The sequence below is a fragment of the Drosophila subpulchrella genome, chromosome 3R (genome assembly GCF_014743375.2).
Source record: "Drosophila subpulchrella strain 33 F10 #4 breed RU33 chromosome 3R, RU_Dsub_v1.1 Primary Assembly, whole genome shotgun sequence".
Taxonomy (NCBI): Eukaryota; Metazoa; Arthropoda; class Insecta; order Diptera; family Drosophilidae; genus Drosophila; species Drosophila subpulchrella.
Genome location: NC_050609.1, coordinates 17,780,702 through 17,794,130, shown reverse-complemented (window position 1 = coordinate 17,794,130; position 13,429 = coordinate 17,780,702). Strand labels below are relative to the sequence as shown.

General features: G+C 48.0%; 1 protein-coding gene across 2 annotated transcripts; it reads right to left on the bottom strand.

Moving 5' to 3' along the window:
* Window positions 1–1,083: 1,083 nt before the first annotated feature.
* Window positions 1,084–13,429, bottom strand: LOC119563428 (vacuolar protein sorting-associated protein 13B). 2 transcript variants are annotated; one of them, XM_037876813.1, is made up of 14 exons: window positions 11,908–13,420; window positions 10,505–11,852; window positions 9,719–10,446; window positions 9,460–9,658; window positions 8,782–9,401; window positions 6,853–8,723; window positions 6,642–6,798; window positions 6,358–6,579; window positions 5,268–6,301; window positions 4,854–5,213; window positions 4,039–4,797; window positions 3,499–3,983; window positions 1,498–3,440; window positions 1,084–1,437 (listed from the first exon to the last, which is right to left on the bottom strand). In XM_037876813.1, exons 1-14 carry the CDS (start codon window positions 13,204–13,206, stop codon window positions 1,225–1,227), a joined length of 11,238 nt encoding a protein of 3,745 aa, XP_037732741.1. In that variant the 5' UTR covers window positions 13,207–13,420; the 3' UTR covers window positions 1,084–1,224. The 2 variants fall into 2 exon arrangements, with proteins under 2 accessions (XP_037732741.1, XP_037732742.1); XM_037876814.1 differs by lacking the exons at window positions 1,084–1,437; window positions 1,498–3,440; window positions 3,499–3,983; ... (7 more) ...; window positions 9,460–9,658; window positions 9,719–10,446 and having other exon boundaries at window positions 11,378–11,506; window positions 11,565–11,852; window positions 11,908–13,429.

Here is a 13,429-nt window from a genome sequence, read left to right as displayed (position 1 = left end):
CAAAGCCAGATGGGTTATATTGGTCAGGGCTCATTAGCGGAGATCATCGGCTTCCGCGGGCGTGGAAACCACTTCCCCAAGAAGAAGTCACAGCCCACATTTGAGGGCAAATCGCAGGCCAACACAAAAAACCAAGGAGCACACATAATGCTAATGTGTGTCTGCCTACATAAATATGCGAGCTGAGACAAAAGGCGGAAGCGGACACAATGGGCTCAACTTTAGGGCCAGAAACAGTAGAGTCGTTAAATGCCCACCTTTTATAAACATAAAACAATAGACGTACGTACATTTGGCCCACGGAAACGGTGTGCAAATCTGTGTGGCTACCAGCTAGGGCATGGCGATGGAGCCTTCCCCCCGAGACATGTCAAACACATAAAGAAGGCCAACGGGGATCCGGGGATCCGGGGGCCTCAATAAGCGACCTGCACGGGCGAACTTGCGGATGCGGTGAGCCGACCACCAACCACCCATAATTGAATCTTTGGGTCGCGCACTGGCGCACATACAAGGCCAAATCCCGGCTTCCAAGCAGGAAGGATAGCAAAAACACGCGAAAAAATTAGCTACAAAAATTGATCTCCACTTAGACATATTTCATGCTAAAAACTATATCTTGTAAATATATTATAAAGATGTTAATTTATCATATGTTATCATTGCAATTAAATTCTTAATATTAAATATTCAGTTTATTCTGCAAAACATATCTGTGTAATATAAATAGTAAGCTAGTTTTCTTTCACTGCAGCAACCGCCAGGCAAATTATATTTAACTCGAAAAATAAGAAGCACTTTGGTTCGACGGTTTTGTGGGCGACAGGTTAATTTTTACAAGTTTCTTCCAATTCCAAAGGCTTTGCCTTAGCTGGATTTATCTGGCCCTGATTAAAACGCTTCAGTGTTCTAGTTGTAAGTTTTAAGATCCAATATTGGCTTGTGGGCGGCTTTAGCCAAAAGCAATTGAAAAGGGATTTTGCGGAATTGGACTACACAAAATGAAACCGAATAAAGAAAATAGAATGTAACAATAAATATAAACGTATGCTGCTAAATCGAGTTTACTATTCACAGTGAAAGTTTTAAAATATCTCGTACTTTTTTAATTTTTATTGCAAAAATGTAACAAAAAATGTCTTTTGATTTTTGGCATAAAATACACAGGATTCTAGGAATACTTTAGACTAATCCGAAAACGTACGCACAGATGCATATGTATCTTCAGTGTTGTATCCGACTAATGACCTTTAGATAGTGGATGAGGTGTTCACCTATATTGGGCTTAATGTAGAAGATGCACTGCGATTGCCGCTGGATGCGGTCGTCGACATCCAGTTCATGCAGCTGGAGCAGATCGTTTAGCGAATCGTTGGCTATGCTCTGGAGTCGCGAGGCGTTAAGGAACTTCATGATGCGTTCATTGGTGTAGTTGAGCTGCTTAAAGTACAGGTTTTTAATTTTATTGATTTAAGTAATTGCTGATTAACTACTTACCCCCTCTAGATCATCCCTCATCTCGGATTTCAGGCTCAAGTACAGTTTGGAGGGATCCTCGCGGTCCGCCACCACATCCACCTTGGAAACGGGGGAAGCGAAGGCCAGGTCCTCGCTGTCCGACTGCATGATGGCCAATACTGACGAGGTTAGGAATAGTAAAGCTGGCCGCAGCTGCGTGCCGACCAGCAGGGTGATCTCACAGAAGAACAGCATCTGATCGTGACTCAACTCCTCGGGCAGATAGCTCCAAATGCGATGGGAACTTCCATGCAGGGCGACGTTTCGCGTGAAGCTGGGTTCCACCTGCTGGGGCATGGCATTGAAGCCCACCGTATGCAGGACGCCCTGTCCCGTGAGGGCTAGCATTTCAGCTGCTCCACTGATGGGTTTCGTCAGGGCTCCCACAATGCCCTTGGTCAGGCCAGCGATGACACCAACAGAACTCGTCGCCTCCAGGGTGTGATGGGCCAATCCGCCAACAGCGCCGAGCAAACTAATGCCCAATCCAGTCAGACCTTGGGTCAGTCCATCGGCGAAGCCCTGGGGTCGAGCTCTGCGCCTGGCCTCGGTCAGCTCGATGTGCTCTGCATCCAGCGTCAGTCTGTCTAGATTCCGGGCAACTGAACCAGCCAGTTTGGTCACGGAATTGACGGTTCCCGCAGTCACATTGCGCAGCAGCGAGGCAGAACCTTGGGTCACTCCCACCAGGAAGCCCCAAGGTCCGCGGAAGAGACCCTGGACGGGCATGGAGACAAAGTCTCGAAGACCGGTGCTGAAGGAGCGCGCCAGCCCACTGGGACTTCCCAGGATCTCCAGGGAACCAACGACCCAGCCGGCTCCGAAAATAGCTCCACTGAGATAATGGAGTCCCAGCGATTGTCCAAAGCGGAGGGGAACTGTGAGGATTTGCTGTCGCTCATAGCGGGAAAAGGACAGCGGAGAGTGATCTAATGCTATGTAGAGCCTCGAGGATGTATGGACGGATAGCAGTAGACTCAGGGGCTCCACCGTAAAACTATTAAGACGCAAGGGTTCCGATATGTACAGGGACTGGGCCACAACTTGGTCGGGCAGAAGGGTTGTTCCGGCAGGCAGAAGGATTTTATCTTGTTCCACGGGCGGACTATACACACAATGGGACGGTTCACACTCTACCAGTGCTTCCAGCAGCTGATTCAGATAGGCATCTTCGATATACACCCGGAAGGCGGGTATCTGGCATCGAACATTCTGCAGCTGCATTTCATCTTGGTAGAACACAAATGTGAACAGCGAGACGGGAGAGCGCTGTGCCTGCTGCTTGTACACACAGTCCAAGTCGTACACCTGCGGCAGACTGCAGTTACGTCTATACAGTTTCTCTGCACAGAGCAGCACCGGAAAATCGTATTTCCCACTCGAGTACAACTGGTTATCCACCTGAAGGTTTGGCAATTGCAAGTTCAGTTCCCGCTGATCATCGTCGTCGTCGTAGATTAGCATAGAGTCATCGGCATAGATATTGCACACCTCCGTCTTCAAATAATCACTTTCTCGGTTGTCCGTCTGCAGGCTGAACACAAAACTCTTGATGAAGATTTTGATTCTCGTCTGCCTTTTGGTTTCGCAATCCTCGCTAAAGTGGGCACACGCCACCATATCCGGCAAGGGATCTTTAAATGAGTCCTTATCTTGCCCGAAGTTCTCATCTGATTCTGAAAGTCCCTGCTCTTGTAATGGCATCATAGCATTCTCAGGCTTTGTTAAGCGGGATCTCAAGTCCTTTACCGAAAACTCCAGCTGCTGAGCTATATAGTAGATGTTGAGGCGAATAGCTCGATGCTTGTCACAGACAACCACCTTCACATCACCGTGGTGGGGAACATGCAGGAATTTCTGCCATGACTTGTCAGTCCGAATTGGCTTTGACCAGGCGATCTTGTTCTTGGCACAAGGCTTATCTAAAAAAGAAAATATACCTTAAGAAAATCTCTCAAGAAAGCTTCAATAATTTCCCACCTTTATAAACAGCCAAGGATAAATTGCACATTGTGAATTCCACATCCGGAAAGTTGGCGTACATCTGCGGTGGGGTATAATAGCATTTGCTTTGGGGCAGGACCAACTGATTCCACTCAAAGTGCCTGCCCACGAACTCGGAATTCGTGCAGCTCACATTGCTGTTTTCGGAAGCACTCGTTTGGGCCACAATAAACTTGACATTCGTATTGTTGCTTATGACAATAGCAGGTGACGTGTCCCGGAAAACGTTTAAGTAGTGGACATTGTCCTTTTCTATCAGGGTGATCATCAATGGAATGGACTCGTGGCTCGCCTGCAAACTGAAGCAGCGTCTGGTGAAGGGTATTGCCAAGGGAATGGGTATAGAGATCTCCCGATTACCACCGACACTAAAGCACACAAAATAGACGAATGCTGTATCACAGTTGTGCTTGGCTTTGTGGGCGTTGAGATCGTAGAAAACGTCCATTGCATTACCAATGCTACAAGAAAAGAGCAAATTAACAACCTAATCCGAATATGATTAAAGCTCCTTACCAGTTCTTGTTGGAATCCACAGAAATAAGACTACGCGCGCTTTTGGCACAGGAATATGCTTCCACTTCCTCCCGCGTGGATGTCTCCTTGTGATCCATGGCTAGAGGTAGGACATTCAGAACCACATCTGTAAAGTTGGTCAACACGAACTTCGATCGCAGTTTGAAGACTCGGCGACCGTCGTCTTCCTTCTTATATTCCAGTATCAGACGCATCACCTGGTCCCGCTCCACTATAACTATATCCACAAATGAATTGAACCGCAAAAACATCGATCGTCCAGCGTTGTTGACCGTTTTTTGGGTAAAATCCTCCAAGCAAATCGGAGTGGAAGCGATCCATCCAGTATCGCAGGGCACGTCAATTGTGAAAGCACTCCTCAGCTTTGGCATCATTTCCAAGCTGTTTGCCTTGAGTTCGATGCGTGCCTGCTCATGGATCATAAAAATGCTGACGTCCAAGCCGGTTGCATTGATGAACATGCCCCAGGCGGACACCTCCAATGCCTGAGAGCACGAAAACTCCCTCGTCGCGTTTGTCCGGTACCTTACATCAAATGAATTTTTAAAATCCAATACGCGACTAACGTGTAATTCTTCCGGATCATTCAGTGGCCACTTGGGCTTCGCTGACTTGCCCAGCTTGTGCAGCGCATTTTCAATGGTCCAAATGTTGGGATCGTAATAAAAGAACTTGTGCCAGTCCATTGTCCTCAACATGAGCGAATATTCATCTTTGGAGGAACCTCGTAAGACTCCCCTGAAATTAGGTTTGCATTTTGAATTGAACGGATCAAAACTAGTTTATGATCTTACGAGAAAGTGAACGCAACGTTGTGCTCTGTAGCATGGGTGGTGGCAGTGTTTAGAGCCCATCTACCTCCCTTGGCGTCAAGAGTGGAGCTCTCTCCGGTGGTACTTTCAGTCGCCTGGACCTCGCAGCTAAGCATGTTGCATATCTCAAAGATCGGCCAAATGCAGACCAGTATCTTTTGGGGCTGAAAGTCTTCAGACGCCTTCTCCATCACAATGTCCTCGCGCAAGATGCGCACCCAAATGCTGATGAACTGCTGGGCAGATTGCGTAGGCACCTTTACCAGCCAAGGCAAGTTATTGTTGGTCTTCAGTGGAATGTCGCCAGTGCGTCCCCTTCCAAGTCCAGCGGTCAACTTGAGCCTATAGAATCATAAATAGGATTTGAAGATCAATTTATAGGAATATACCACTTACCGCATGTTGATGTCTGCATTGCGCTTCACATTCTGGTAGTACGATGATCTTTCTTTGGACAGTAAGAGATGCTCCGGTGGGTTGTTTTCTTCGTAACTCATTGCCTCCTCTCTAAACTCTGTGATCAAATTAAATGACACCATGCTAATCAACTCGATTTGCCCCTTAACCAAAATATATATCTGAGTGGCGGAAAGTTTTCCCAACTTGAGGGTTATGCAGTATTCTCCCACTCGCAAATGATGAATCTTATGCTCGTCCTCGAACTTTAGTGCGATGTGTACGGAATCACTGGTCTCCACCAGACGAGTTTCGGGATTTGTGATGAAGAAAGTAAGTTCTTGCGCATGGTTGCAGCTTCGGAAGTGATAGAGCTGCATTTCGCCAGGAGCCACCGGGATTTTCTCCACTGTGCCGGTTTGTCCAAAGCTTATGGGTGCTTGTATGCGGTTAACTATAACGCATTTGGGCATTAAGGCGTGTCGCAGCTCTTTCTGCTGCAGCACCTCCTGCCAGTGGTACTTGGAACTCAGCAAAGTGTGGATCAGATAGGGTCCGCAGTTGAGCCTTAGCTTATCCACCAAGAAATTAGCTTGCACCAGAGGGCGTGGACAGTCGGTTAATCTTACATAGCTTGTGAATCTCACGGGCTCTAGGACATCCAGCATGTTTAGGAATCCATAATCCAAGCACTTTACTCGAGTGCGCAACTCTGTCTGCAGACTAAAATCTTTCTTTGAATATATGGTCGAGTGCATCTGTAGGTCCTCCACATGCACAGTAAGAAATGTCTGGCTGATATTGGTGGTCTGCTTAAGGTTGTACTTATTTAGCTGATGTGGGAGCTCTCCGGAGTTATCCGGCTGGTTCAGGAAGTTCAACTCGATATCCTGGCAGCAGAGCAACAACTGCAGTTTGGGCACTTTTTCCGCCTTGAAGACGGTATCGATTCGCATGCAGCCCACTAGAACTTTAGGATGCAATATGAAATCGTTATTCTCGTCCACTTTAAAGTCCGACTGGAGGTACTCGATCTAAAACAATAGTAATTATTAGTTACTTAATATTTAAACAAATATTGAAGACCCACCGATAGATCTTCATCCTCACTTCCCTCGAAGCATGTTCCATCCACCGAGATCAACGATTGCAATATAACCACCCTCCAAATAGTGGCACAAATCGGACGATCTGGGGGCGTTAGTTGTTTGGTGGAAGTCTCCGAGAGCATAAAATCGCAGTAATGCAGGAATGTTTCGTGGGTTTCACTAAAGTACTCCATGCGACACCTAATATGTATGGGCCTGCTAACCTTTTTTTGTATGTTGTATACCAGTTAATTCAGTGAAGTGCACTTTAATTGAGACTACTTACTGGCATTGGCACCGGATATATGTGTATGCTAGTCATCTGGCGTGGCTGAGGATACCGCCAGCAGATGATGCCATAGTTTTTCTTGATGATCTGCACCTGGTATGGCATGGGCAGTACGGACTCGGAGTTTAAATACACGAACTGAAAGGCGCCCGCTCTAAAATATCAAGAAAACATCAGTAAAATATAAAAACCAATTTAAATCTCCTACCTAAGGTCGTCCTGGTAAAATTCCGCATTTGATTTCAAGGGACGTTTCAACCGCTCTATCGATTCGTGCGAGGGGGTACATTTAATCAGGTCACACGGAGAGATATTTTCCGGAGTGCCCAAGACGGGTCGACGGTGCAGAAACTGCTGCCACTCCTGGTCAGCGTGTTCACGTACCCGATTCATTCCATCCCGCGCCTTTTGCAGCTGCAGAATGCTCAAAACCCCCGCGTCAACGTGCAGGTAATTCAGTTTGAGCGTGGCATTAATCAGCAGATCTTCACACCACGGCTCACTGACCAAGTCTACCGACAAACGCATGAGCAAGGGATGGAGCAGCATCTTCCCTCCAGACTGCACATAGAAGGATCCAAGATTGGACCTTATAACGGCCTTTTGAGGACGAGTACTGAACTTAATGCGGGTGCTAAGATCGAGCCAAACGAAGCTGCACTTGTAGGTCCTTTCCTCATCGTAGAACTTGACAGTTATCCTATCGCAGGATAAGTGCAACCGATCCGCATTGTAGCAATTCGTCTTCATCTGCCGCAGTTGAGATCCTTCGGGCACAGGTCGCTGGGTACGAACCGCGAAGCAGGGAGTCTCGTGGAGCACCGTGTAGATACGGATCACATCAGTGGCCAATTGCTTGATGCTGCTCTCACATATTCTCAACAGGATGGGTTTCCGTAGCTCCACATCGACTTCCTTCTGCTGGAGGCGGTCATACTGGGTCTTAATCGTGAGCAGGGGAGGTGGAATCCCAGAGCTTCCGAGTTGGCCAGGTAATGTATCAAATACAGATTCATTAAACTGTTCCAAATTGTCTCTATCTTCAGCCTCAACAGTCGCAACGCTTATGTTTATATTGAAAATTGAGGCTTGTGTTATGGTTGCCTTGAGATTCTGAGTGGACATGAAGCTGGGCTGCGATACGGTAATCAGAAAGAGTGGTTTCATAACGGGCCTTTCCAGCTCCTCCAACTCCAGGACATCGTAGATTTTGAGTACGAATGTGCCGGCCACAAAGGATACGCTTCGGGGATAACTCAAGACACTCGGTTGACGTCCACTGCGATAAATCTCCTCCGACCCAAGCGATCTGGGGTTTCCTTTCATACGACTGCCCAGGTGGATTCCGGAGTCACTTTGGCAGGATCCGTAAAAGAAGTCACTACTGCCTCTTGCGTCCGCAAAACTCGAATTTGCACTCGTTTTTCGAAATTTTTCAGTCAGCTGCTTTTTAGATGGTTTCCTACTCAGGTTTTCTTGACATGTTTTGAGAGCATTGGGATCTTGGGGAAAGTACATCGAGTTGTCCACGCTGCTGTATTTGGATACTTCTCCCAGTATTTTGTGTGAGGTGACTTTTGGCATCTCTGCATTCCTCATACAGACCTGATCGATTATGCAGCTTAGTCGCTGTAGGCGCACAATGATGCAGCTAATCAAGCTGATTTGGTGAGTGTTCAAGGAAGCCACAAAATCGGTGACGCAATTGTACTCCACACTTTGCCCGCAGACCAGAAATCGATCATAGCTTATTGCCGGCGCATAGATCATAATGAAGTCAAAGTCTTTGAATATCTGCATGTGATCCAGTTCAGTGGATTGACTTTGGTTGTTCCACTCAAAGGCGGGATTGTCATGCTTGCTCGCCAAGCTCTTCTCAATGCGATACTTCTGGGTTTGCTTCCAGTTACCGGTGTACAGGGATACCTTCCTAACACTAAGCTCATACTGACGATCCTCTACCAGGGCGCCCGGGGTACTAAGCATGTTGAGCTCAGCTGCTTTTTGGTAGACATCCGGACGCACAAGCTGACGCACTAGGGGATTTTCTAGACTCGGTGTTAGCTGAATGCCCTCTATCTGCAATATAAATATGATAAATCATTTAAACATTAGTAGAATCTATTGAAGTACTAACTCTTAGCAGCAAGACACTGCAACTCTTTCTGCCTGTAGATAAAGGAAGGTAGACATAGATTCCCTTGCTGTTTAGGTGCACCATTGGCAGATCTTGAACCGTTGTTATCTGGCTGGTAACGGGTGCACAGGGTGTGTTTACAGGCTGTGCGGACTCGGATCTTCCCAAAATTTCCAGAACCTCGCATATGGGAACCATAAACTCGGTTATTTGATCCAAGTTCAACACCATTTCAATCGGTTGCACCTCGATCAGCACCTCGGAGATGGTGTGCTGCTTGTTGTGCGGATTTCTTGCCCCAATTTTTGCATACAGATCCTGCAGACTCACAGTGGTTATCACCACACTGATCAAGGGTAGATTTGTGCTATCGCCCAACATTTTTATGTGAAAGTCTTCGATCTTTTCCCATTCTTGATGCTTCTCTTCGTAGTAGTTAAGGCCAAAGTTTTCTATTTTGGTGGTGATCTTGGTAAAGTCACTGTGCTTATCAATATTCAATAGTAAATCCTCCAGAACCATAACGATCTTACTGTGCTGCGAGTCGTTGGAGTTTTCCATTTCAAAGCTGATTCGAGGAATAGTCCATTGACAGAAGAATACAATCGAGTTTTTGGGAGCTAAGCGAAATAAATGCATTGTAATAGATTTATAATAGTTTTCGGTATTGTTTCTTACCACTTTTCACTTGGGGTGCTTCGAAGTTGGGATCTAGCTCCAGAAACTCCTTTATCACTGGATAGTTTTGTGCACTGCCTGTGTAGACTTCCAGTCGGGGCTTTAGTTTAGCTGTCTGCCATTTAGAAGGAGGTTCGTCCGGGTTCATCGAACAGTACATCTTGGAAAGAATCAAGTAGTGCTCATGTAACAATTTCGCCTGGAAAGAAGATGTACTAAATAAATAAATAATAAAAGTTCCCTTATCCAGTCCCCTTACCCTCTGAGCAAATGTATTGATGGCCGACATGTCCACATGCACATTTATTGAGTAGGTATTTTGCTCAGCTGAGTCCGGAGACTTTGCTTTCTTCTCCTGATCGTCTGCTCCTCCGACTTTTCTCGCGTCGATTTTTTCGGATATTTTGTGAGATAGGGCCAATGTAATAGTGGTCCTAACTGGAGCCACAATCATCTCTGTGACTTCAGCTTTGCGGTAGCACACATTAAACTCGTTTAGGTCAAAGACCCAGTTGAAAAGCTCCGTGTTGTTGGCCACCGGAATAACTGCTCTGATGTTTCCTCGCTGAATAGCCTCGCAGTTGCCGGATTTTACTTTCATGTGGGGCAGTCGAATGGATGTATACTCTACATCCGTCTCCGCAGGGGATTTCCGCATCATTACCTCGCATACATCAATCTTGGCTTGAGCAATCTCCACCAGAACCACCATGTTGGTCAGCCGTTTCACTAGATCCGAGGCATCGAAACTACTTGGCTGAGGCTTACTGGATACGGGTATGTTTACAGGCTCTACCTGGGTGTGTCTCTCATCCCGTTCTGAACTCAGATGCACTGTCTCCTCGGGAACCGAGATCTTTCGACTATTGTTTCTGCTGATTCGACGTGGTTGAATATCATTCAAGGCCATCGCAGAGGCGGAAACAGTGGAATAATTCGATACAGATTGGGTAAGAGGTGGCTCCGACTCCGGTTCCGTTTCTATTTCTGTAAACAAGATAGTTTTATAATACTGCAAAACCTGGTAGTTAGATGTATCACATACCCTTCTCTTTTGGTTTTTGTTTTCCACTAAGATCCGAAAAGTTTAGAAACTGCAGCAGATAGATGTCAGTGGTGATGCGAAATGGTTCCAGCCAAAGGCACATGACTGTGCCGGGCATCTTTTCCAGCTTCTTATTGGCCTCCTCCAGGGGGAACTGAAGCTGCACCTCCAGCCACTTATTGTTCGCATTCTTCGATGTAGACAGCACTACATTTCGTACATTCATCTTGGTGTGGACGGCGTCGGTGTGGATACCTTGGAGTGAGCCCACGGCAGCCAAATGGGTGTGATACTTGTGGTAACTCAGCCCCAGTTTGGTGCCCACGCTTTGCAGTTTGATCACATCCGAATGGGCGTGGGCATGGGCTACAATGTGGGCCAGATCGCAGAGATCCGGGCCATTAAAACTCGAGATCAGCGGTACTAAACGCTTGGCGAGGATCAGCTCACGCTTGGAGAACTCTAATGTTATGATCTCCGACTTGATTTCGGACGTCTCCAGAGCCGCTTCATTCTGACGCCAGAGTTGAGGTGCCAGCAGGCGGTTCCAGTTCACCTGCATCCGTGGAATGTTTAAAAGCTTGGCCCGGCCATTATCCGGTGTTGTGTTAAGAATCATCAGCGCCAAGTTCTTTATGTTGAAATTATAGCAGTTGTAACAGGCATTGACCACCTCCCGAGGTTTATCCTGCAGATGAGTGATCAGTTGGACCAGGTGAAGGGGGTTCACTGGACCACACATTGTGCCCTCGACTAGAGAGATCTTCAGCTGCAGATATGGCAAGAGGGATTGCTTGACTGTGGTTGTCAGCTGGTGTTGATTGATTGCAGAATATTCTTCTTGCTGTTGGCGGGGATACAACTGGAGCACTATATTCCGCAACTCAATTTTGTAGTTGCACGTGGGCACGAGTCCCATCAGATACTCCAAATCCGGTATGGTCATATCGGCATTCTTGTTCTCCGGCTCGGGCGCACTGCGATCCTCAGCTTTTACCGATTCTGAATGATATCCCGGGTAATCGTAAGGACGAATTAAATCGCTAATTACATTTTTAACCTGCGCAAATGACTGTGAAAAGTGGAAGGTGATTCCGGCGGACAGGAGGCGATACTGGATGCGAAGTCCCAGGTCTCTCAGCTGGCTCTCCGCCACCGGATGGCTGGTTGGCCTTGGCACCCGGTGCTCGACAATGTCGAAGGCCAGTACAGGACTGCGGTACAGCATATACTCATCCGTGTTCCTGGCCACGTAGTCCTCGTAGTTGTAGCTGCACCAGGAGCGATCCGCAAACATGTAGTTCTCGTCAAATAGACTCTTGTCGATGAAGGAGCGCTCTTCCTGGAACTGTGGAAAGTGGATATTAAGTAGTGAGCACTATAAATTATTTTGATATACTTACTTCCTGGGTATTTACCAGGTTGCGGTCTACGGGATCTTCGCTGCGGTAAGCGCCCAATGGCTCCATGCACATGCTGGAAAGGCCCGCTTTCACGTTGGCCCAATCGCACTCCTTCAGCAGCGTCCGTTCGTAATAGAGTCCGCCTAGACTGATCCGCAGGATGGGGGTATAGCGTATCCGCTTGATGCCACCCATGCTCTGGTCGGTGAAGTACTCAGAGTTTTTGAACTGAAAATTCAGCTCCTCGGCGTATATGCCCAAATCGAAGGCGTGACCGATAGGAGCGTCACAGGAGGAGGAGGGAGCCTGGGGATCGAAGCTGGGCAGCAGGTTCCACGCCCACCAAAACACGCTTTGACCAGTGGGTTCCGCGCCTTCCTGCGTCTCGTTGCCCTCGGTTACTGCCTCCTGGTCCTCCGGATTCTGGCGATCCTCCTCGCTCGCGGCTGGCTTTAGTTCAATTAGCATTTTCACCAGTCTCATTACCATGGGGAATTGCAGAGATGACACGTTGATGTCCAGGGCCTTGGTGAAGACTCCTATGCGTGTGGTGCTCGAAGTGCTCACAGTATTGGCGTTGTACTTGCGGAGCACCCGGCACTCCAGAGTGCAGCGGTAGAGCACCGGCTCCTGGCACACTTCAATCCTGCCAGCCGTGTTCCGCTTGTCCAGGCAGATGGTCAGATCGGAGACCTGAAGTAACTTCCGCATGATCACGGCCACCGGGTGGATGTCCACCATGGTGGGCTTCCAGTTCTCGCCGGCAGAGCTGAAGTTCAGGGTCTGCACATTCATGGAGACCACGATGTCGTCCTCCACATACTTCAAGATGATGTTGTGGCACTGCAGGCTGATGTTGTTGATGATCTTGTTGACCACGCTGGAGGAGCTGGCCGCTCCGGGGCTCTTGGGCTGCTGCTGCTGCTGCTGATCCGGCTGCTCCACGGAGGCTCGCTTGGAATTCCTTCGCTGTTCCTGCTGAAAGGAGGCCCGGCGCTGCTTGCTCTCGCTGTCCGGCAACTTGGCCACGAACTCGATGGTGTTGATGACGATCTTCACCGGTTCGGACATGAGCTTCGTCCAGGGCACCTGGATGCTCAGTTCGTGAATGTGGCCCGAAACCAGCTCCACGGGGAGATTGAGCTCCTCCTCGAGCACCTCCAGGCGCAGGTCCAGGTTCTGGAAGGCCACCTCGCCCTCCCACAGCGACACCTGGGCATCCTCGTCGCGAAAGTTCTTCACGTACTTGGCCACGTAGCTCAGCAGAATGGGAGTGATGTAGGACTCCAGTTTGAACATGGTGTGGCTCTGGTCCGAAGGCTCAGGCCTCGATTCCCGCGCTCTTGGCTGCTGCTGACTTAATTGGAACTCTTCATTTACTGCGTTGCCGGCGTTTTACTAGAATTTACATGCTGTGGATTTTGCTACGATTGTTGGCCGAATATGTTTTTTAACAAAAAAAACATAGCCACAGAATTTTTGATTGTTTACGTTTCAGCCCCGGCAATCTGGCAATCGATAA

Excerpts from the sequence above, each read along its gene's own strand:
- LOC119563428 (XM_037876813.1), bottom strand. The coding sequence starts at position 13,206 with ATGTTCAAACTGGAGTCCTACATCACTCCCATTCTGCTGAGCTACGTG. Across the intron at positions 6,799-6,852 it reads TTTTACCAGGACGACCTTAG|AGCGGGCGCCTTTCAGTTCG; the intron begins GTAGGAGATTTA and ends TTGATATTTTAG. Across the intron at positions 6,302-6,357 it reads GTGAGGATGAAGATCTATCG|ATCGAGTACCTCCAGTCGGA; the intron begins GTGGGTCTTCAA and ends CTATTGTTTTAG.